Consider the following 25,079-nt stretch of genomic DNA (forward strand, 5'->3'; position numbering starts at 1 on the left):
GGAGTGTATAGAGGATAATTTTGCACTCCAGCTGGTAAATGAGCCCACCATGGATGGGTCCCCACTAGACCTTCTGTTTACAAACAGAGAGGGGCTGGTGGGAGATATAGTGGTCAGAGGCCCTCTAGGGCATAGTGACCATGAAATAATTGAGTTTTTAATACTCAGGGATGCAAGGAGGGCCAACATTAAAACCTCTACACTGGACTTCCGGAGGGCAGATCTTGGCCTTTTCAGAAGACTGATTCAGAGTGTACCCTGGGAAACAGCCCTTGAAAACAAAGGGGGTGGGTTCCAGGAGGGATGGGTGTACTTCAAGGAGCAAGTCCTGAATGCACAGGAGCAGCCTATCCCTGTGTGCTCAAAGGCAAACTGGGGGGGAAGACGATTGCTCTGGCTGAACAGGGAGATATGGAAGGAAATTCGGGGTAAAAAGAGAGCTTACAGTCTGGAAAAAAGGGCTGGCTACTCAGGAAGAGTTTAGGAGTATAGTTAGGTCATGTAGAAAGAAAATCAGAGAGATAAAGGCACAATTTGAACTAAATCTTGCCATTTCCATTAAGGATAACAAAAAGTACTTCCATGAATACATCAACTGCAAAAGGAGGGGCAGGGAAAATCTCCATTTTTTTCTTGGAAATGAGGGGAAACATAGTTACCAAAATGAGGACAAGGCTGAGGTATTTAATGGTTTCTTTACCTCAGTTTTCAACAGTAAGAGGTTGTCCTGAGAACAGCTGCTTCTGGGGCTTGTAGAGAGAAATAGGAAGCTGAGCAGCCCCCCTGTAATGCTGGAGGGAACAGTTTGTGGCCTGCAAATAGCCACTTGGATCCTCACAAGTCTATGGGACAGATGGGATCCACCCCAGGGTGATGAGGGAGCCGGCAGAAGAGCTCGCCAAGCCTCTCTCCTTCATTTACCAACAGTCCTGGCTCACTGGGGAGGTCCCAGGTGGTTGGAAGTTGGCGAATGTCACAGCAATCCACAAAAAGGGATGAAAGGAGGACCCAGGAAACTCCAGACCTGTCAGCCTGACCTCAGTGCCTGGCAGGGTTATGGAGCAGATCATCCTGGGGGCAATCACACAGCACCTACAGGATGGACAGGGGATCAGACCCAGCCAGCACGGGGTTAGGAAAGGCAGGTCCTGTCTGACCAACCTGATCTCTGATCTCCTTTTATGAATAGGGGACTTGCCTGGGGGATGAGGGGAAGGCTGTGGATGGAGTCTCCCTGGACTTCAGCAAAGCCTTTGACACCATCTCCCATAGCATTCTCCTGGAAAAGCTGTCAGCCCAGGGCTCAGACAGGAGCACTCTGTGCTGGGTTAGGAACTGGTGGAGGCCACCAGAGAGTGGTGCTGAACAGTGCTGATCCAATTGGTGGCTGTGGTGTCCCCAGGGACCAGTGCTGGGCCCAGTTCTGTTTCATATCTTCAGAGATGATTCAGATGAGGGGATTGAGTCCACCATTAGCAAATTCACAGATGACATTGAGTTGGGGGGAGTGTGGATCAGCTGGAAGTCAAGAGGGCTCTGCAGAGGGCCCTAGACAGACTGGAGAGTTGGGCTGATTCCAACGGGATGAGGTTCAACACGGCCAAGTGCCGGGTCCTGCACTTTGGCCACAACAACCCCATGGGGAGCTCCAGGCTGGGCACAGAGTGTCTGAGAGCAGCCAGGCAGAAAGGGACCTGGGAGTCTGGATTGACAGGAAGCTGAACATGAGCCAGCAGTGTGCCCAGGTAGCCAAGAAGGCCAATGGCATCCTGGCCTGGATCAGGAACAGCGTGGCCAACAGGTCCAAGGAAGGGATTCTGCCCCTGTACTCAGCCCTGGGGAGGCCACAGCTTGAGTCCTGTGTCCAGTTCTGGTCCCCTCCGTTCAGGAAGGAGATTGAGGTGCTGGAGCAGGTCCAGAGAAGAGCAAGGAGGCTGTGAAGGGATCCAGCACAAGTCCTGTGAGGAAGGGCTGAGGGAGCTGGGGGTGTTCAGTCTGGAGAAGAGGAGGCTCAGAGGAGACCTCATCACTCTCTACAAATCCCTGAAAGGAGGTTGGAGCCAGGTGGGGGTCGGTCTCTTCTCCCAGGCAGCTGTCGGTAAGACAAGAGGGAATGGACTTAAGCTCTGGCAGGGAAGTTTAGGTTGGATATTAGGGAGAAATTCTTTACAGTGAGGGTGATCAGGCATGGGAATGGGCTGCTCAGGGAGGTGGTGGATTCTCCATCCCTGGAGGTTTGTAAGAAGAGACTGATGTGGCACTTAGTGCCATGGTCTGGGAACCACAGTGGTGGTGGATTAAGCGTTGGACTTGATGGTCTCAGAGGTCCTTTCCAATCCGGATGATTCTATGATTCTGTGGTTTATATCATTGTCTTGGCACTGTGAGAAGAAAGTGACTGATGGTAAAAGTGTTAGGCAGTGAGAGAAGAGTTGCACCATAGTCTGTTCTGCCTGGATGGGGCTCAGGAAGGGCTATAAGCTCAAATCGTGTGCCTGAAGGAGGCTGCTCAAACACTGCTGTTCTTTCCCGTGCATCCAACCATGTTATGCAGAAATATAAAGCGGGTTGCAAATACATTGCAGTTCACTAGCAGTTTCAAGTGCTGAGGAAACAATGAAGATCAAAAAAGACTGGATCCTTTGCTTACTATACTTTTAAGTCATTTGCCCATGGACTAGTAAGAGTGCTGTGAGAAAGAGTGTAGGGAATTCACCTTGATTCTGTCAATGATTCTGTAGTGTTTGGGTGGGATTTGAAGTGAGAGGTTTGGCTACTCAGAGCTGCAGTGCTTCACAGAGGGATTTCACCTACACAAAAGAAGACAGGGAACTTAGTCCATTTAAACTTTAGTAGATCCTAATCAAGATTAAAACCTATTGACTTTTCCCATTAGGGTTTAAAGAGCAGTTGGTTGGATTAATCTGTGCTAAACAAAGACATAGATTTTTTTTATTTTCTAAAATGTTCTTAGATATATTAATACCAGCTTACTGTAAATAGCCGTAAAAAGGGGGGGCTTACTGGCATTTGTCATATATATCAGCTGCTTGGGTAAAATAATAAAAAATACATTTTTAAAAAAGCAAACAAACAACCCTATGTTTGTTTAGAATGGTCCTAATGAGCAACTTGTCCAGGAGCAAAATGTCTTCCTGGCATACCTGCCATGGAACAACATTTAATTCCATATCAGACAAGTACTAGAAATCCACTGTTTGCAGTTAGATGGGACCAAATATCTCAGCAGAGTTTTTAATGTCCAGAGACCTGTGCACCAGACCAGGTTAATACAACTAGCAAGCATGCCAGAAAATTGACAACCTATGACATACATCAGAGAGCTGTGCAGTCAGGATTAAGGGAATGCATCAGATTTGTCATGAGGAATGACACTGATCCTTCCTCTGTTCTGTCTTGCGTGTAGAAGCTGACTGCTCCCAGGTCTAGAAACAGCTAATCATCTCAGAGTGCATCCTCCAGTTCAAACAGTGGGAGCAGAAGACTAGATGCTAGTTAATAAAATGGTATTTCTACATAAAATTGATGAATTAAGAATTATGGAAGGGATGTTTCTGACAAATTACTGTCTTCAACTTGTTTTTGTTATGTTTTTCTAAGTTTCTATGAGGACAAGAGCAAAGAGACAGAGAGAAGACAAGATACGGAAAATAGGTGACAGAAACTAAGTCCCTGTAGAGGGCCACATCCTTAAGCCAAATTTTAATAAAAAAATGGGGATTGTGATAGAATACAGGGCAGTGATTTAGTGTCTCTTCTCTGTGACTTCATTTCAAATCTTACATAAAGAAACCCAGCTCATCTAGTCACAGACTAAATGAGTTTACACTTCAAAAGATAGACAAGGATGAGGAAATAAAAGTAATGGATGGGTATATTCCAGTACATAACAACTGCCCATGCCACCCCTAAAGAAATGCCTATACTTCAGCACTGACATTAATTTAAAATTGTCAGAAATCAAAATATTTCTACATTTTTCTAACAGTATGGGTTTCAGATTTAAGTAGCAGGGGTGGAAACATGAGTATCAAGATGGAAACCAAGTGCTATTTGCTTCTTACTAGCAAAAAAAAAAAACAAAAAACAACCAGCATTTGTAATAGACAACATTGTGCTAATGTGCAACTTCTGGTTATGAAAACTTTCAACAGAGCTTTTCTTTCTAAATGCCCCCAGATGAGTAGATTCTGCAAATTAAAGAAGGGTTTAAAGTTTAAAATAGAGCTCATCAAATGTCAGATGTGGCTGCAGGACACAGCAGGTATCCTTGACCCGTAATTGTCCTGCATAGATTTAAAATCATGCCATCCGTTTCCAGGCTGCAATGAGCAGTAGAAGCCTGCCTTTCTAAAACAGGGGGAAACTGTCATTACCCTTGGACCTTGATCTGTTTTTTCAATAAAAGGGGCCACATCTAATTTGTCAAGGCAGCTGCTCAGGGTTCAGGGCATTAGAGCTATTGTGTGATGGACTGGATCCCCAGCTGCCTTCATCCAGTTACCCCATGAGGACAGCTCAGTGGAGGAGCGCAGGCTGCCTCGTGCTCTTGTTTGACCCTTGTAGCATTGTCACATTTGTCAAGGCCTGGGAATTCATTGTAAGGTATGCTGGCCCCTCAGGGCCACCACTCTATCTGTAGCAAAGCATAATCAGTGGGCAGGATATTAAGTAACACCAGGTTTAATTTTTGTGTCATGTTATTGAGTCCAGGTAGACAACATGCCGTACAAAGATGCTAAATTGGGACGGCAGTCTGGCCAATTAGATGAAATTTCTGAAACTCCTTTGAAATTTGAAGGGATTTAAAAGCAGAAAATCTAGTAGGTAAAAGACAATTAAAGTGCCTTTGGTGCTAAGTTAATGCCAGTGTACAATTAAAATGTCAATATACTGTTAAAGATATATGAATAATTCATTTTTCTCATATAGGATGTGCCTAGTTTTAATAATTATATTAATTAATAGTTAAGATGTCCTGTAGTAATTTTACAATGACATAAACATTGACAGTCCTGGTTCAGCACACTTTTAATATGATCAGTGGACTGTGAACTTTTTAATTACATGCCTCTGTACAAAATACCACCTGCCTTCTTCTCATATAGATAACCTTTTAGTGAATAGTATCAACATCCATTTCAGAATGTAGGAAGGATCTTCACTGATCCTTTGCCCTGTTTTCTTTTTTTTCTTTAAGATTAAAAAAGGTGAGCTTAATTCTTTATGTCAGAATGGGCTGGTTCTTACTCATTAACAGCATATAGTTAATTAAAAAAGGAAAACCTGAAGAGGGCATAATTTAGATTGTACCATGATGATTTTATTAAACATGAAATACAGATAACAAGTGTTATCACATTTGGGAAGTAGTTGTTCCTATGAATATCCAGATGTTTGGCAGGTGTTACTTTGAGCTCTCTAATAATCATTTAGCCAGACATTATAGTCTCTGGTATCTGATTACTGTTGCTCTGATTTTTCCTAGATTTTAGTGATGTGTTCGGAGATTTTTTGTGCCAGTGGCTGAGAAAGAGGATAAGGAAAAATATATCATTATTTTCATGTCACAAAAGAAAGGTCTTAAGGGCATTTTATTGAGAAGTTTTGGAGCAGATTGTGCAAGTTTACCATTATATTAAAATGTGCACTCTGAAATCCCTGTGAGGGAAAAAGAGGCCAAGATGTAAGTTTTTGAAAAATTTCAGTCTCTCATACCCAGAAGAGACTGAACACACAGGCAATTCTGTGTGCATTCAGTGCTGGTGCTGTGACTGATAAGCATTCTAACCCCTAGCTGATAGTCTGACAGTTCTCCCTGCCCCAGCAGATGAGAATAAGTCAGAGTCTCTGCTGAAGTACATTTTAACAGCTCCATTGGCCTTAGAAAAGCTTGAGGCAGTTTATAGAGAAGTTGCTCAGGTAGCATCTAAGAGGTGTTTCTGGCACAGCTGTACAATACAGCAAACATTTGGAAATGGCTAACAGCACATTCATCACCAGCTCTGTGTTGTCTAGAAGAGTACCTGTAATACCCTGAAACAGTGAGTCCCAGTGGACAGCCTCCGGACCACTTCCAGCCTCCCATGTCTCCCAAGGTGGTTAGACTTTGATATAAATTGTAGCTCTCCCACCAGCAACCAAATACTGCTATCTTCTGTGAAATAAAATCTCAGATGAAGCTGCAGCTTGATAGCACTGTCACAACTAGGCATAAACTAGACAGTTCTTTCATGTGCCCAACAAGGATTTTTTTAATTGGAAAATAACACCAGATGCATGCTGTCAATAACATGCTATCTTGTTCATGCTCCATCCCATCTTACCCACAATTGTGATACAAAATAAAAGAACAGCTGTTAAAAAAAAAAAGTGAGGAGCGGAAAGCAGGCACATTTTAAAGCCCTGCAAAGCTACTATTATTCACCATCATGTTCTTGTTGAAGGAAACAGAGGGGGGTTTTCGGAGTGCCTGAAAGACCTACAAATACTAAACACAAACACAGGGAATTTAAGCATGCACAGAAACACCTCCTGAACATCAGTTCACTGAAGCCTTTATTAAAATAATTCCAAAAGTCTTTTGGGAAGCACATATTTTCCAAGTGTTTCCATATTCTTTAAATTAGAAAACTATATTGAATTCCTGTTCAAAAGCACATAGGGTGAGTGAGACAGAAGCCGTAATACTGAGTAAACACTGAGTACTGCTTGTTTTCAAAGAAGCTAAGAGAATTAGTCTTGTCATGTGGTGCAGAAAAGGCTGTGGAAAATTTCTTTGAGCCACTGGTCAGCACTGGAGAACTTTAATTCCTGCCGCCAGCTTGTAGCTCCCATAAAACCACTCAGCTGTTCTCAGTGTGTATTCATTGCTGGGCGAGTCCCAGTCAGAGGCTCTCAAAGGAAGACACAGAGCAGGAGTGCCCTCTCTCTCTTCTTCTGCCTGCTTTCCTCACTGATCCTCTTGCATTCTCCACAGAGCCTACCCAGAGGTTTGGCTGTCATGGCTCATAACAAAGAACATAGAGAGTACTGAGTACTGATGGAGGTTTTTTTTTTGCAGATAGCGTTTGGCTTTATCTCTACAAAACACTGGTTTCTATTGAGTGTCTTAAAGAGGTCTTAGAGTCTTGCAGCACTCTATGTGCTTTTTGTCTAAATATGACCAAGCTACAGGCAATGCCCTGAGGCAGTCGTCCAGCAAGACCAATTAATTTTCCATACCTGGGGGTAGCAGTTCTCACTCACTGAATTACTAATATTAAGTTAGTGGTTACTTTCATATACACAGCATCAAGACCTGAAAAAGCAATACAGTTTATCTCTGCTTGAAACACAACTTGATAACATCAGCTGTGCTTCTGCAAAAGGTATGATCTCACCTACACTATGCTTAGAAAGGAAGGAAGAGAATAAATATATATTACTGAGATAAGAGAGATTGTTGGCGGCCGGTCACTAGTGGTGTCCCCCAGGGATCAGTGTTGGGCCCAGTTCTGTTTAATATCTTTATTGATGATTTAGACGAGGGGATTGAGTCCATCATCATGCATTTGCAAATTTGCAGATGACACTAAGCTGGGGGGAAGTGTTGATCAGCTGGAAGGCAGGAGGGCTCTTCAGAGGGACCTGGACAGACTGGAGAGTTGGGCTGATTCCAACGGGATGAGGTTCAACACGGCCAAGTGCCTGGTCCTGCACTTTGGCCACAACAACCCCATGCAGTGCTACAGGCTGGGGACAGAGTGGCTGAGAGCAGCCAGGCAGAAAGGGACCCGGGAGTCTGGATTGACAGGAAGCTGAACATGAGCCAGCAGTGTGCCCAGGTGGCCAAGAAGGCCAATGGCATCCTGGCCTGTATCCGGAACAGTGTGGCCAGCAGGTCCAGGGAAGGGATTCTGCCCCTGTACTCAGCCCTGGGGAGGCCACAGCTTGAGTCCTGTGTCCAGTTCTGGGCCCCTCAGTTTAGGAAGGAGATTGAGGTGCTGGAGCAGGTCCAAAGGAGGGCAACTAGGCTGGTGAAGGGACTCGAGCACAGATCCTATGAGAAGAGGCTGAGGGGAGCTGGGGGTGTTCAGCCTGGAGAAGAGGAGGCTCAGGGGAGACCTCATCACTCTATACAACTACCTGAAAGGAGGTTGGAGCCAGGTGGGGGTTGGTCTCTTTTCCCAGGCAGCTGTCAGCAAGACAAGAGTGCACGGTCTTAAGTTGTGCCAGGGGAGGTTTAGGTTGGACATTAGAAAGAATTTCTTTATGGTGATCAGACATTGGAATGGGCTGCCCCGGGAAGTAGTGGATTCTCCATCCCTGGAGATATTTAAAAAGAGACTGGATGTGGCACTCAGTGCCATGGTCTACTAACTGCAGTGGTAGTGGATAAAGGGTTGGACTTGATGATCTCTGAGGTCCCTTCCAACCCATCCAATTCTATGATTCTATGATTCTATGAATTTGTTAGGGTCTCAATGTTAGGCAAAAACTGAAGCTTTAGCCTCTCACATGGAAACTTGTATATCTATAGATCAGTAAACATGGCTTGAGAAATAGTCTACAGATGAGAAAAAAAGCCAGCTGTCTTCCTTGTTACAGCACCAACCTGTGCAAGCTGCCTGATTTCCCTGCAGCAGTGGAAAGTATTGGCTTAAAGAAAGAGCAAGAGCAGGAACTGAGCAACCACTACAATAATCCAGAAAGTTGGTATTTGACCCAGTACCAGAACTGAGCGGAAGGCTGGGGACCTATTGTATTGCAGAAACACTGTTGCTTGTGAGATGCATGGTAAGGCAAATATACAGGTACCTCTGCCTGTACTGCATCTGGACAGCCAAGAGGGTGTCTGGATGGGCTTTGAATGTGTTGGAGAAGACACTGGTTTGTACACAGTACTGTGGCTAGGTTGCTGCTGGTCCCTGGGATAGCTTTCTTGAAGTTGCATCGGTACCTGCTTGCTACAGTATGTACTCTGAGAAAAGCTACAGGTTCATCTCATTCAGGGATGCAGACTGGCAAGAGTAACTACTGAGCACACTAGAAAATTCACAGAGAAGAAGATGAATGGCACCAACGTGCAAATGTACATGCAGTGGCAGCAAGGTGTGGAGGGGATAAAAATTAGGTCAAAGAATGCAGGGAACTATAAATTTGACAGAGGTGCATGAAGGAAGACACCACTGTAGACATCAAATATAGGGAGAGAGAGATGATAGCAGCACCAGAACAAGAAGTCCATTAGAAAAAAGCTGTCTTTTACCTCAGGATGTGGCAGCAGTAACCCTGCTTGCTTTACCAGAGACTGGATTTGAGCAACTGTAACCAAGAGAAAAGAAGGCTTTACACTTGAATTTACATTTGAAAAAGTACTGAGATGTACGTAAAGAACTACCAGTAAAATTAATCTTGCTGACTGTTAAAGCCAGTGTTTCAAACTCATAACGATTCCTTAGTCAATTACTCTATTTAAAGGCAGATGAGTCTATGGTGCCACAATATGGAAGGAAACAATAAACCTAACATCAGATCTGTATAAGCTACTTTTGCTTACAGAACCAGCCCTCCAAATATTTCTAGAAGAAGCAGTATTGTATATTATTGATCACTGAAGAAATGTTTTAATTCTTAAGTCTGGGTCTTTTGTCTACACCTGCAGTATACATGAGTGTAGGAGAAATGAAGAGTTAATGCACAGTGTTTGCTTTCTGTCACAAAATATACAGTGCTGGCATTGTAATGACAGAAGAGGTTTCATCATTATTCTGTGTAAGAGCAGACCTAATTTCGGGTCCAGCTATGTCCATAACCTGCAACAGCAACCCAGCAGCAGTCTGTGTGCATGAATAAACATTGCTGGCTTGGTCACATAGTTTTTCAAGAGTTTAATAGTTTTCAGGGACCTCATGGAATAGGGTACATAGGGTACAGTCTTAGGTATGTAAATGTCTTAGATGTTAAATAGATGGATGCTATGTTACTTTAGCTGTAACGTGTTCAGTCACAAATGCTCAAAACTAGCATTTTCATTTTTTTCTTTGAAGATCAGAGCTGTTGAGGAAACAATTTTTGCTTTTAGTTTGTATGCAATGTTTGAAATTTAACTCCAATTCTTCCATAAGTCTGCTTTGAGCTTCAGCCTGCTAAGCAGAGCTGCTTATGTTGACATTCAGCAAACTTCACTTTTCCCTTGTGTGCAGAAAGGCCATAGTTCAAAACAGGCTGTAAAAAAGGAAAGGAAAAGCCACAGAATTTCTTAGTGACAGCTTCTCTTTCCTTGACACTGTTCATAAAAACTGCTTCCAGAAAGGCAGTGAGCTGCCCAGAATACATAATGCCCACAGCAGGGATAAAAAAAAAACCCACAGCATTTGTTCTGCACCATCAGAGGAGATCCATGCAGTGAAATGGGAACTGTGGAGATGAGAGATTCACTTCGCAGGCTGCAACAACATCTCTGGAGCCCTGAAATCATGAATATTCAGCCAAACATATGTAAATCTGGTTTAAGCCAGCTGTGAAAGATCCCCTGAAGTAAACTACTAAAGAGCAGCTGGATATGTTTAAACTCATCCCAGGCATAGTAGAAAGGTCCCAGAATGTGCACTAAGCTTTTCTTACGTCATTAGAGGAAATGCAGCCGACTTTAAAGGAAACTTGTGTTTTAACATGCAAAGTAGCATAAAGTTTGTCTCTACTGAGAAAAGCCTCCAAATAATTATTTTGCCTTGACATTTGAATTTTATACATCTTCTTTTAACTACTGTGAATGCCTGTGGTTTACTCTTTTTAGAGGATCTGCTATGTCTGCTTATTCCCTATCACACAGAGTCATCTAAAATTATCATTGCTCACTGGGAAAGGGTGATAGTTGAACGAAAGTACAGAAATTGTGAAAGTTCAAAATTATCAGCTGCTGCATACCACCTGCCAGTGGGAAAAAAGTGCTTTCTAGTGTATGAGCTGGCATTGAGCTTAGCCACTGGGACAAATAACATGGAGCTGGCTTCAGGACTATAGTGGCCTATATCATTATATTACAGATCCAGGACTTTGTGTATCTCAAGCCTGCTTCCAGACATGCAAGCTTAATAAACTGATTTGTTTGGAGAGATACTACTTAAAAGTAACACAATTTTAAAAAGCTCTAAGACTTTGCTATTCCAGTCTTTTTCTTGTCTGCTTCCTGTTCATTTTGGTGAGAGGGGGTAGTGGTCTGAGCTTGAATCTGCTGGTTCAGATCTTGTAATTTCCAATATAACAATACTTTTTTGAAAAAATAACTGCTTGTTTCTAATTTCTCAAAAGTTACAAGTGTGGCCATGGTATAGTTCTGGTGTAGTTTTTGTATGGACACTGTGCCATGTAGAAAAATTGGGTTGCAGGCTCATAATTTAATTAAAACCAGATAATTTAAATCCATTCTGAAAATGGTACTACAGAACTCACAGCTTATCTTACAAGGATATGGGGGGGTCATTTCTCTCCCCTTTCTTGGTGAACTTGACAAGCTTTAGAAAAATACAAGAATGAAAATTCTCCATCTTCCCATTGAGAGCAAAGCCACCTCTTGATCTCCATGTTCTAGTAAATCACAAATATCTTTTTTCTATAGAAAGTCATGTTGACAGTCATTCATCAAAAGAGGAGAGGTGATATAATTTGGACCATTTGAAAGGAGAAACAAAATCACCCTTGGAGACCAATAGATGAACCTATCCTGGAGGGATTTCTTCTGAAGTAGTTCTGATTAAGAGTCAAAAAAACCCTGACAAATGTGGCTATGGCTGATCTGATTGTTTAGAAACTTTTCAAGGCTTTGTTACGTGTTACTTCAGACATTTATAAATTGATTTTCATTTCATAGTTTTGAATTGCAATTTCTCTTCATACCTCTAATGATTCTCAGGCCTCTAGTAACTGAAGGTTTTTTCTTTACCAAGCTCATTTCTTCTTTCCAAGTGCATACATCTTCTTTTTGTTTACCAGATATCTCAGTATGCTAGCTTGGGTAACGGGCTTTGGGAGCCATAGAGCAGAATCTGGTAGAGAGATTGTCAGCACAGTCATGGAAAGCTTACAGTTGCACACGTTCTCTAATCAACAATACAGCTTTCCTGTAACAGGAGGGGGAAAACAAATCCACAACTGTTTGCAAGCAGCTTTAATTGTGAATGCTTGAGCTGTTCTTCTCTTGATGGTGAAACTGAGTCTAGAAAAGAATATTGGTAGAATTGCACTGAGTGAGCAGAACAAGTCTTTGCAGCCAGAAGGAGGATGAAGGAAAAAGCTTACTGTTTTCAGCAAAGCAATTCCAATAGAGTGGCAGACATAAAATCACTAGGATTATAATGTGGGTTTTCATATCAAACCTTGAAATCATTCCTTCAAGAGAAACAATGAGATAAAATCACAGAAATGCATGGTAGACTCTGGTGACTCCTGAATTTGCTGTCCTTTCAGATCAGGGTGTCCACTCAAGATTCTTCTGAATTTTTTTATTCCTAATGCTGGTTAAAAAGGAGGAAGAAAACTTGTTAGTACCTGCAGCGATTTTTCGGGTCAAAACACTCTTTTAGCAGCATGAGACTGCTAGTAAACACAGTTGTAACACCTGGAGACGCATGTTGAAAACCTATTCAGTGATATTTTAAAAAAGGTATTCTGATGACCATAAAAACTTCCATTCATAATGAGTCTATACCGTTATTTCTTGCAAGTCTAAGCAAAGGGAGGAATGCATCAGACAGAGAAGCTTTCACTGGAGAAATAAATTAACTGCAAGTTTTCCCCTTAAATAACACTAGTAAAGAAATCCCTGTGCCTTTCTGGAACAATAACTTGTTCTGTGGAAACTCTTAAATGAATTTGTAGGCGTTGGAGATAGAAGTGGGTTCATTGTCATTTAGCCAGAGAGAGGGAGTTTAGGACAGCACTGATACTCACTCCCTGACTGATGTTAATGTGTGGTCTAGACATAAATATTACCTTATCACTCACAGCTATCCCCTCACTTTCCTGCCAAAACATTATTCTTCAATTCCCAGCTTTGTGTTTCCATTTCATGTGTGCCACCATTTTGGGTTACCACTTTACCACCTGCTATAGGCAATTTTGGAAAGCTGGAGAATGACAGCTTCCTGCAGAGGTGATCACAGAGCATTCTTGGTAAACGTAGCAGGTGGTCCAGGGTACATCTCTCACAGCCATGCATCATTACTGGGACAGAGTATCTCTGTGTCCACATGACACCTAGCAGTAGTGCTTGAACTGAAAGGGGTTAAGTAAGCCAGTAAGTCAGCTTAATAGGGGTACCAACTTAAATGCCTCTATGCAAATGCACATAGCATGGAGGACAAAGGAGAAGTTATAGAGGAGTTATATGTGTGTGCCTGCAGGGATGTGATCTCATTGGCCTCACGAAGACATGGTAGGATGTATCACATGACTGGAGTGTTGGAATGGAAGGAGACAGGCTCTTTAGGAAGGAGAGGCAGAGGATATGATGAATGGGCTTTGTCCTCAGCATCACTGACCAGCTGGAGCCCGTGGAGCTCCACCTGGGAATGGACGAGGATCCCACCAAGAGTATATGGGTCAGGATTAAAGGGAAGGCAGGAACAGGGTACATTACAGTGGGGGTCTGCGATAGAGCACCCAACCAGGAAGATTGAGAAGATGAGGCTCTTTATAGTTAGGTGAGCCTCATATTTACAAGCCCATCAACCTTCAACTTCAACCACTCTGATACCTGTTAGAGAGACAACACAGTAGGGAATAAGCCAAGAAATTGCTGGAACTCATTGATAATTACTTCCTTCTCCAAGGAATAGAGAAACCAAAGAGGAGAGGTGCTATAACTGACCTTGTTCTCACCTGAGAGAATGGTTCAGGAGTAGCCCTGAGGAGGACTTGGAGTGTTTGTTGATGAAAAGCTCAAAATGAGCTGGCAATGTGTGCCTGCACCCCAGAAAGCCAACTGTATGCTGAGCTGCATCAAAAGATGTATGGACAGCAGGTTGAGGGAGGTGATTGTTCCCCTCCACTCTTCTCTTGTGAGACCCTGCGTCTCACAAGGGTGAGTACTGGAGTACTGCGTCCAGCTCTGCTGCTCCCAATGTGAGAAGCACATGGAGCTGTTGGAATTAGTCCAGAGGCGGGCCACAAAGATGATCGGAGGGCTGGAGCACTGTTCCTATGAGGACAGGCTAAGACAGTTGGGGTTGTTCAGCCTGGAGAATAGAAGGCTCTGGGGACACCTTTGAGCACCTTTTCAGTACATGAAGGAAGCCTACAGGAAAGCTGCAGACAGATATTTTACAACTGCATGTAGCAACAGTACCATGTGGAGTGGTTTCATACTGAAAGAGGATAGATTTGGATTATATGTTACAAAGAACTCCTTTCCTGTGAGGGTAGCAGGACACTAGAAGAAGTTGCCCAGGGAGGCTGTGGCTCTCCCACCCCTGGCAGTGTTCAAGGCCAGGTTGGATGGCCTTGATCTTTGATCAAGCTGCTCCAGGGAAAGATGTCCCTCCCAATGGCAAGGGGGTTGGAACTAGGTGATCTTTAAGGGCCCTTCCCAGTGAAACCATTCTGTGAATCTATGGTTCTATTTTTTGTGACACGTAACTACATTATTCACACATAGGAACTTGCAGTTGTAGGACCAGGTATTGCTCTCTGTACTGCTCTTGTTAATTTCTCAGATTTCAGCTACATTGTGAGAGATGGGAGCACCCAGACTACTGTGTCACTGAAACAGCCTCACACTAAGCTATTCACACTGGGAAGTAGTTTTTTTGTTTTCATTCATCAAGGACTTGTGAGGGTTTTAAGCTGGAATTTCAGTTTCTGCTTACTGTCAAGAGTAACCCAGAACCATTAGAGACATGTGACTCTGAGGCTCTACTTGATGTTCTGTCATCTCTGTCTCTGATCATAAATGAGACATATTTAGGCTTTATCTTGGGATGTTTCATTCTACACAGTGCATTCTAAACGAACAGAATTTCTTTGCTGGCCCTCCTAGAGTGGATGTTTCCTTTCTGCATATGCCTAATAATTGGTATTCTTCTGTGGCAGACACCTTACTTCAGATCTGTTTCCAGGTAGACTTTTGATCAATACTTTTCCACTGCATATTTTCAGCAGGTTTTAGCTGCCTTTAATAGAAATCAAAGGGTATCATACTTAATGTTTCTCCATAAAAAGTAAGCCATTTTTCCCTGTCAAAAGAGGATTTTTTTTCTGATTTAATGTAATTAATTTAATGTCATTCTGGTTCTAAAAATTAGACTGGCAGGTCTGTCATTTGTGAGGTCCTTTCTTCAGCTCATCTCAAAGGCAGGTAATATGCTTGTCCTTTTTTAGAGTTCTTGATGGCCATACCTACTCCAGCATTCTCCAAGATACTGCAGAGTGTCTAGAAATTGCCTAGACTGCTCATTAAGCAGTCTGGGACAAATTCCTTTAGCCAACCTAAATATTTGTAACTCTTTTCTCTCTTTTGGTGCACTCTTACTCTCTTTACTCTGACTCTCTTTTTTTACATTTCTGAACACAAGTGAAAAATGAATCTGAAAAATGAAGCCAGAGAAGCTCCATGTCTTTACTTATCTGTCCTCCTTTATTGAAATCTGTTGTACTGATACTCATTATTCTTGTTCAGTTACACTCATATCATGTGTTCCTTAGAATGATCAACTCTACTCCATGTGATTCTTTCATCCTAATTACATTTCTGCCCTCCAAAGTTCTTTCCTGTTAGAATTAGGAGAAAAACATGCTCAGAACAGCCCCATCAGCGTTTTCATACAATTATAATTTCAGAACTGTGCACATCTTGCTAGTAACTTGTTTTTTGAGCAGATATAGAGGTCAACTTTAGAAAAAGCACATGTATTATTAGCGTAAAATTTAAGGTCCCCTTGCTTTTTCTGTGCTTCCAATGATCTTTAGCGAACAAGATAGATAAATACTGTTTGTGTGATTTGTCCAAGCACTAGCTAATCTCGGAGTTGAAACAGAAGGTTTGGAAACCTTTTTCTTAATGTACTCTTAACTAACCAACCAGCCAACATTTTGTACCTTACCCACAAGCTCTGCTGGAAAAAGAATGAATTATATATAGCAGAATAGTACAGTAACATATCAGGTCTTGTGTCTCATTAGGAGAGTGAGAAATGGTGATTTTGCCTGTTCCAGACTGTTACAGTACAGGGCATAGTGACTAGAAAAATGAATGGTGACATTAGAAGATGCAGACAAAAGGATATGGGATGAAATTACAGAAAGTTAGTGGAGGAGGAAGGCTCAGGTTGTCTATGGGAATAAGAATGGCCATGAAGAGTGAAAGATATCAGGTTATGAGCCTGGCTCTTTGAGTGGCCAGATATAATAGTACATCACATGGAGGAAGAGCCTGAGGTCATAAGCCCAGTTGTGATTGACAAGGGACAGAGCTTGACTTAAATGGAAGACTTGATGCTTGAAATGTTTGCATTAGTTGTGGCATTAGGAAAATGTAGGGTCTGATCCCTGAAAATGCAAATGTTTAACCTCATCTGTGTCTTTAGTGCTTTTTCAGCTTTACTGCTGTTTTTACCACCAGACATTTCCCTGTTAATACAGGTGATTTTGTCACCAATATCTCTTTGCAAAGAATAGCTCTTTATTATCCATGTGATATGTCTCCATGTACTACAGAGACCAGTCAAGAGCAGCTCAGACCACAAGAATGAAATAAGGAATGTATTTTCACACTTAAAAAGAATATGTTGCAAACAGGAAGGCGCTAGACACAATATTTTTAAAATAAAATTATTTTATAATTAAGTATAGAATAAAAGTAATACAGTGATTTTATATCAATCATATTTTACAGTCTCATTCCATGCCATTTTATGCAGCTAGCCCAGTCAGTTTTCTAGTACCTAATGTCTTTGAAGGATGTCAGATAATATATACCTATAAGACTTTTCAATAGCAGATATTTCTTCAAACTGGTAGTCTGGATACTATATTTTACTTTCAAAAATGTAGGCCAAACATTTTTTTATTATTTTCTCAATCTATTTTAATTATCTGGATAATGAGTACTAATGAATTATGCTGGACTTAGCCTTGCAGAGTATTTTGTTCTCTAGGAATTGCAGGATAGGTAAAAGTGCACATAATGCAGTTTCTGAAGTGGCATGAACACTCTCCTATCTGTTTGCTTTCAAACAGGATTGTTTTGGGGACATAGTTGGGATCACAGACTTGCCCATTCATCCCAGCCTGGGAATGCTGTTACTACTGATGGTAGAGGCTTGAGATGTTGATTGACAATCAGAAGTATTATCAGCCCATTTCATATTAGTTTTTACCGCTTTGTGGTCATGACAATAGGATGCTGAATGTTCATCATTTCATGCTCCTTCATCTTCCTCATCTTGCTTCATTTAAGTTATAGTTGTTGTCATTGTTTGCATTGTCATGTGCATGCTTGCACATGTATGTGATCCATGATAAAAAATAAATTATATCATTTAACCTGACATTGTGCTGAGAGAAGATCCACCTCCCTAGAGCAAAGCCACTAGTGTTAAATATCCTTTAGGTCCAGTATAGAAAACATAATAAACATCAGGAAGGTTTGAGCCCAAGAAGAATTAGCTGGAATCAGGCTGTTTTAAGACCATCATAAATTTCTGCTGATAATACAGCCACAGCATGCATGACATCATTTAAGCTACCTGTTTCTTGAACAAGTATGGTCACTCAGTGTGAACTGTGCTGTAATTTTTTTTTTGTATTGTGAGTTGTAATGATTCAATATCCACTGGTAAGGTAAGACTTAAGATTTCATACTGCTTTTGTATGCTGTGATGCAGGTTTGTGCTTAAGGCTGTCATTTGCAGAGTAGGACCTATCCTAAAGCAGAAGGCTGAGAGTGGAGAACAGCTTCTCTTAGGCAGATGGAAGTATCAGGCATGGATGTGACCTTTAAGCCATTCCCTCATACTATCACCAGGCATTTGAGAGAGAGATCAGCATTTCCTCTCCCCACCCTTTCTTGAGGAAGTTTTAGCTGGCAATGAGCTAAGCAATAAACTGAACAAACAACATCTTCCTCATCAGTCATCCCTGATGTCTTGTCTTGTCACCATGTTTGTTGCCTTGCTTTGGATACATCCTAATATTTTAATATGGTTGGCCCTGTTGGCTGCCAGGGTACATTGTGGATGTGTATTGAACTTACTGCCAAGTAAGATTATTAAATCAAAACTGCCAAGTCCCGTTCTGCAGGGCTGCGCTTCAGCCTCTTGTCCCCCAGTCTGTACATAGTAGGATATTAAGCTAGTAAGGCATAATTTTCCTTTCATGCACTCACACTGGCATTGACTGTAGGTACTTAGGTAAATGCATCCTTAGGTAGGTAGGGATCTGGGATTTTGAGCCTTTTTCATGCAGAAACCATTCATTTAAGTGCTCAAAAGGGTATATCTCTGAGAAGTTTGTGCATGGAAGCTGTCCATAGAATTAGGCTTTTTGAGTTGAAGCTTTCCTTAACTTCATGCCCATAAATGCATTTCTGGATAAGACTAAACGCTTCCCTGACCATCATTCCCACCATCTGATTCTCCAGTTAATTACTTCAATCAGTTTTACAAATGTAAATAAGCATGGTCTCAGATTCCTAAATATCAGCAAGTATAAGGTCCACAGAAGACCAACAACTTTGCAGTGAAACACAGTTAGTGCTGACTGTGCTGTATTCACTAGGCTGTGCCTCTGGGCTATGTGCAGTAATTTTGTATGTGGATTTAAATTACAGGGCTAGGTATTATCACTACTTGTTAAGTGCTGATGACAAAGAGTAGAAAAATCTGCCTCTTAAAAAGCTGGTGGGCTTTGAAAGAGAGATCTCTTAGAAACACTTAATTTGAAGATAGTTTCTAATTATATATTGTTTTCTGATATTTTCTTTCCTCTGTTTTTTTTTCTATTAAGACATTTATATGAATGCAGGATCATGTTTTCTTAAGCCATCATCCGCTATTGCTATTTATTCTCCATTTGAAATCATAATCCTCTATTTGTCACAGCACAGTGATTTCTGTGGCAACGAGCTATGATGTCACACACAGGGGTTTATGATTTCAGGAGCTACTTTGCTTTTAAATGTAAAATTCCTGTCTTGTAAAAATATCCCTTGTCTACCTAAATGCTGCAATTTGATTGGGACAGAAAAATATATGCCATAGAAGCAGTACTATAGCTGGCCAGAATACTCATCAAAAGTTTCTATGAGATAGTGGTAACTTTTCATTTCTCTTTTAACATAGTTTTCTGAGGAGTATTTTGCATTTTGTTCTGATTCTGGGCTACTAATACTTTGTCTGCCAAGTACCTGAGATTACATTATTTTAGAAGGAGGTGGTTGACAATATGAAAGTTTTGTAACTTCAGGAAGCCTCAGGAGAGCCTTGGAGGTACATTTTCTGTCTCCCTCTCTCTCCTGTAATAAGGATAAGGATTACATTTCCTTGGAGTATGTGGAGTTTTTAATGCCCTGGCACTTGAGCCCTCTCTAGAAAGAAAGATGGGAGAGCTGTTCCTTCAACAACTTGTCAGGCTGTGGCTGCTCCTTGTTAAGCACTAAGAACAAAACCAGAAACGGGGGAGAAAAAAATACAAACTAGAGGCTTTGTGCTTGTGTTTCATTAGTACTGCTGGCTTGGTGCCCAGCTATGTCAGAAAAAACGACTTTTTACAGAAATTCAGGGTATTGATTAATGCTGTATTTGGAACTTCAGATGGAGGAGGTGCACTCTGCCAAAGACTCCTTTTCTGTCAGTGAGCGCTTCAAGGGCCAAGTAAAATTTGGCAGTGATCTCTGACCACAATGCAAGGACCACAAGATGAGGCCGTAAGAGTCAGGGCTTTCAGCTGAGAAAGCATAGGCTTCAGCACAGAGGTCAAGCTATTCCTGTGTTGAAAACAAGAAAGAGCTTTTAGAATTAAAATAGCAAGGGTAGTCATCTAGCAGACTCAATAGATTTCAGAACTGTGCTTTATCTTCTGTAGTTATTTAAGGATGCTCCTGAAGCTCAGGCATATGACACTGATTTTAAAACACATAACAAAGATAACAGAATGACAATCAAAGAAGCCTTAAACAATGTGGGATGCACTTCTCTAGTATTTGCAGAGCTTCTGTCTCCTCTCTTCCTTTTAAAGGTTTTTCAGTATGAACAGTTTACTATAGTAAAAATGGATGGTATTGGCTGAGGAGAGATCAGATGGAGAGAGAGGAGGAATGAGCACTATGTCAGAAGAGGAGAAATAATAGCACTGACCTGCTGAAGTCAGTTGTGAGTTGCCCAGGGCAAGGATTGCACTTGCCCTACAATTAAATTCTTACTTGCCTCCTGAACTTTGTAGTCTTCACCTCCAGATCTGAAAGCTGTACTGACAGCCCAAGGCTGTGCATGCAAGATGTAACAGGCAGGCACAGCATGTCTCCAAGTTTGGGAAAGCTGCTAAAAAATTGCTTTGCAAATATGAACAAACCTTCCAGGGTGTGTCTTCAAACAAAGTGGTTAACGACAAGTAGCTTTTCCCTGCCCCAATTGTTTTTAACCACTGTATGCTGTTTATTGCAGGAGTGATTCGTGAGAGTTACCTGAAGGGTCATGATCAACTGGTGCCAGTCACCCTCTTGGCCATTGCTGTTATTCTTGCTTTTGTCATGGGGGCCGTCTTTTCAGGAATCATTGTGTACTGCATCTGCGACCACCGCCGCCGGGATGTGACTGTAGTGCAGAGGAAAGAGAAGGAGCTGGCTCATTCCCGCCGCGGCTCCATGAGCAGTGTTACCAAGCTCAGTGGTCTCTTTGGGGATGCTCAGTCCAAGGAGCCAAAGCCTGAGGCCATCCTCACGCCTCTGATGCACAATGGCAAGCTGACTACCCCAGGCAGCACTGCGAAGATGTTAATCAAAGCTGACCAGCACCATCTGGACCTGGCCGCCCTGCCAACCCCTGAGTCCACCCCAACCCTGCAACAGAAGAGAAAACCCAGCCGTGGCAGCAGAGAATGGGAGAGAAACCAGAACCTTATCAATGCCTGCACAAAAGATATTCCTCCGATGGCCTCCCCTGTGATCCCAACTGACCTGCCACTCAGGGCTTCTCCTAGCCACATTCCCAGTGTTGTTGTCCTGCCCATAGCCCAGCAAGGCTACCAGCACGAGTATGTTGACCAGCCAAAAATGAGCGATGGGGCTCAGATGTCTGTGGAGGACCAGAATGCCACCCTTGAATACAAAACTATCAAGGATCATCTCAGCAGCAAAAGCCCCAGCCATGGGGTTAACCTGGTAGAAAATCTCGACAGCATGCCTCCAAAAGTACCCCAGCGGGAAGCTTCCCTCGGGCCCCCAGGCACCTCACTGTCACAGAGCGGGCTGAACAAGAGGCTGGAGATGCACTCTTCTGCTTACAACATGGACTACAAGAGAAGCTACCCTTCTAACTCGCTCACAAGAAGTCACCAGGCGTCGACCCTCAAAAGAAACAATACCAACTCCTCCAACTCGTCCCACCTGTCCCGCAATCAGAGTTTTGGCCGGGGTGACAACCCGCCTCCAGCCCCGCAGCGGGTGGACTCCATACAAGTCCATGCTGCTCAGGCACAGGCCGTGACTGTATCTCGGCAGCCAAGTCTCAACACCTACAACTCACTGACAAGGTCAGGGTTGAAACGCACACCCTCGCTAAAGCCAGACGTACCTCCCAAACCTTCTTTTGCTCCACTCTCCATGTCCATGAAGCCCAATGATGCATGTACATAATCAGAGGGGGTGGGGGAGGGAGGACAATTAAGCAGACGTTGCCCTTGAAAGCCACTGTTCTGCAACTGTTATCACTTGCTCCTCTGAGAAGATGGTTTGTTGCAAGCTGAAGATGTGTTGGATTTCTGCTCTCTGGGAAAAGTGGAATATTTTTTTAAACCTGAGCCATATGACCCATGGTTGAAGGTTTGCAACTGCAGGACTAACCCCCACAACCCACCAGTTCTTTGCTCAAAAGACTAACCCTCCATCACAAACATTGAGCCAAAAGCACACAGGTGAAAGATAATTTGACATTTCACCCTTCCCTCAGCTGCACAGTGCATTCCTGAAGGAATTCCTGGGAAGGAGTGCTCTGAAAAGCTAAACAAATAATTACAAAAAATAAACACATTTTAAAAAGAGGAAAAAGAATGAAAGAAAGAACGAAAGAAAGAAAGAAAGAAGCAAACAAACAAAAAACAAAACAAAACAAAACAAAACAAAAAAAAAAAAACAAAAAAAAAAAAAAAAAGAAAGAAAAAAAAATCCATTGACAAAGCTAACTCTGACTTAACAATGGCAGAAGTTTACTGCGTGCAGGTACTGTGAAATGATGCCCGTCAGTGTTACAGCCATTTGGTTAAAGCAGTTAAATGCCATGCTGGGCAAGCTATGTCATAGATTTCTGCTACTCTTCTCTTTTAATAAATAACGTGACTGTTAACGCAAGTAACTCCTCTTATTTATTGTTCAACTTTTGTTTTTCCTAAGGAAATTACTTCTGCATATCATCCTGTGAGCAGCTCTTCAGAAGTACCTTGAAAGTTATACCTATTTAACGTGAAACCCATTAACTGGAGTAATTAAAACTCTTTTATTTTTCCAATGAATTCACTGAGTTAAATTGGAGCTGGAATTCTGAACTTTGTGCCTGGACTGCCTGATTAGCTGAAAAAAAAAGGGGATATCTATTTAAGTCTCTCAGCTAATTAGCTGACTGGGCCTCTGACCTAAGACAGCAACAAATACTGCAAGTTCATAACTTCTAACGCAACTGCAAGAGAAACTCCTAAACGCTGCACATTTGTGCACCATTGCTATCAACATGGCTTTGTCAGTAGCTAATACTTTCTGTGAAGGCACCAGCTTGTGATGTGCCATCTCATTTCACCTTGCATGTGAGACGGCAAACAAAATCCTCAAACAGTGTGAACTAGTTAATATGCCGGCTGTTACCATGCATAAATTATGGTCTTATCACACGGGTTTTTCGTGGGAATATATCTGTGAATAGCCTGTTTTCTTCCACATGTAAATTTGTGCCTTACACCCTCAGTTGTGTATACTTGTGAGCTGTAGTATGTAAAACCTTTTTCTTTTCCCCTTTGAGTAATGCAAATATTTATTGATACTTCCTCCTCCAAGCCCCTTCAAGAACTGGATTAAAGACATTCAAAAACACACATGGTGGTTATTGTCATAACCCTGTGTCATTCAAGAAATTAGGCTAGCACCATATCCTCTGCTTCAATCTGACATAGCTGTGCCAAGTCCTCTCTCAAAACCACCCACAAGCAGCAATGCTCCCAAAGTACCATGCTGGCAGTCCCGCGGTCCCCCACCTCCCTCTTGCTCTTTACCACCCAGCAGCGTGGGGATCATTGTCACTGAGCAGCAGGGAAGTGACCAACACCCTCACCCACAGGGATGGTGTGTCCCCTGGGAGGGGTTGTGTGCCAGATAGGGGGGCTAAGCCCCAAAAAAGAGCCCAGCAGCACATCCCAGAGCATGCAGGGCACACAGGGCTAGGACAGGCAGGCAGGCTTCTGCTGTAGCTACCTGCTACTCCAGAAGGATGCTGCATATACTTCTTTGGGGAAAAATGGGGTTTTTTTTCCTTTGTTTCTTTGGTGTGACTGTGCATGTAACTAGCGTGGGAGTGTGCGCGTGCACAAGTGTGTGTGTCGTGTGTGTGCGTGCACGCGCGCAGGTGTGTAAGTTCCTTTCCAGTCTTTCAGTTTATGCAAAAACGTAGATGTGTTTTTAATCTGTTAAAATAACTGTGTCAACATACTGTAGAAAAACGATGGGGATCGCTTCTAAGCTTTTTATATATATATATATATCTCTACTGAACAGTATGTTTGAGTAAGGTGGTTGTTTCTGTTTCAATTTGGTTTTTAAAATTTTATACTTCCATTTGTTTGTCAGGGTTTTGGTTTTGTTTCAGAATGACTGAAAAGACAGACTTTAAGTCCATTAGCTTATAGATGTTATATATAAAATCTGGATGGTCTAGACCAAAGTGTGTAACAAGGGTGCTTGCATGTTCTTTCATTTCATCATGGCTTCTTTTTTGAAACAGTTTTGTTCACCCTTAGTGAACTATGCAGACTGGAGTAGATAGTTCTGTATCCAAAGGAATGTTGTTGTTTTAATAAAAACAAACCGAAAACCCTTTGAAAACAGTAGGTAGCAAGGTCATTTTTTTAAAAAAAGAACCAACTCACAATGTTTTTACCAAGCTGCAAACCCCTGGAACACCAAATGCACAGGTCCCATTGATATTACTCTAGAAAGCATTCTCCCAAAAACAAAGAGGCAAATAATCATGGCAACAGCTTGTGCAGCCATCTGCCTTCATGATGTACACCACACCAGTTATCGGGCTGACCTTGAAACTTTCATTTTGTACTTGGTGGGTCTCCTGTTTTTGTGCTTTCCCACTCCCTGTTCCCTTCCACCCTTTGTTTTGAGGGGTTCATGAACCTATGTGTGCCTTTGCTTTCCACCCTTGCTATACACTGGTAGATACAACAAATTCAGACTCTCATTTGTTGTAAAGTTGTAAAGTATTGTGGTGTCACCACTTTCCCCTCATTTCCACATCCCCCTAACATCTGAATCACAACTTAATGTATGTTGTAAAAAAAAAAAAAAAAAAAAAAAAAAAAAAAAGACAGAAGGAGGAGAAAAGTGAAATAAAAGCTCTTGATTACGTATGGTAATAAAACCAGACTGTTCTACCTTATTTTTTGTGTCCCTGGTTGTTTTGTTTCTATGATGACATGCATTTCCTTGAAATATACAAACAAATGCAATGCTGATAATTTAGTTTGGGGTATGCTGAGAAAGAAATCAGTTACTTTCAGTCTCTCACGGAAGAGGAGCTTGACTTTAGAGTAAGGTGGTGGTAATTAAAAAGTGAATCACACATTTGCTCTCCTGCTATTCATAGTCTGCATTT

General features: G+C 42.1%; 1 protein-coding gene across 4 annotated transcripts in view; it reads left to right on the forward strand.

The window, feature by feature from the left end:
* Positions 1-24,797, forward strand: part of SEMA6A (semaphorin 6A) — a 120,242-nt gene extending 95,445 nt beyond the window's left edge. For all 4 annotated transcript variants that reach the window (XM_030467069.1, XM_030467071.1, XM_030467068.1 and 1 more), the window contains one exon: positions 20,661-24,797. In XM_030467069.1, coding sequence (XP_030322929.1) covers positions 20,661-21,850 — 1,190 coding nt within the window. In that variant the 3' untranslated portion in view covers positions 21,851-24,797. The remainder of the gene's footprint in view (positions 1-20,660) is intronic.
* Positions 24,798-25,079: the final 282 nt, after the last annotated feature.

The sequence above is a fragment of the Calypte anna genome, chromosome Z (genome assembly GCF_003957555.1).
Source record: "Calypte anna isolate BGI_N300 chromosome Z, bCalAnn1_v1.p, whole genome shotgun sequence".
Lineage (NCBI taxonomy): Eukaryota > Metazoa > Chordata > Aves > Apodiformes > Trochilidae > Calypte > Calypte anna.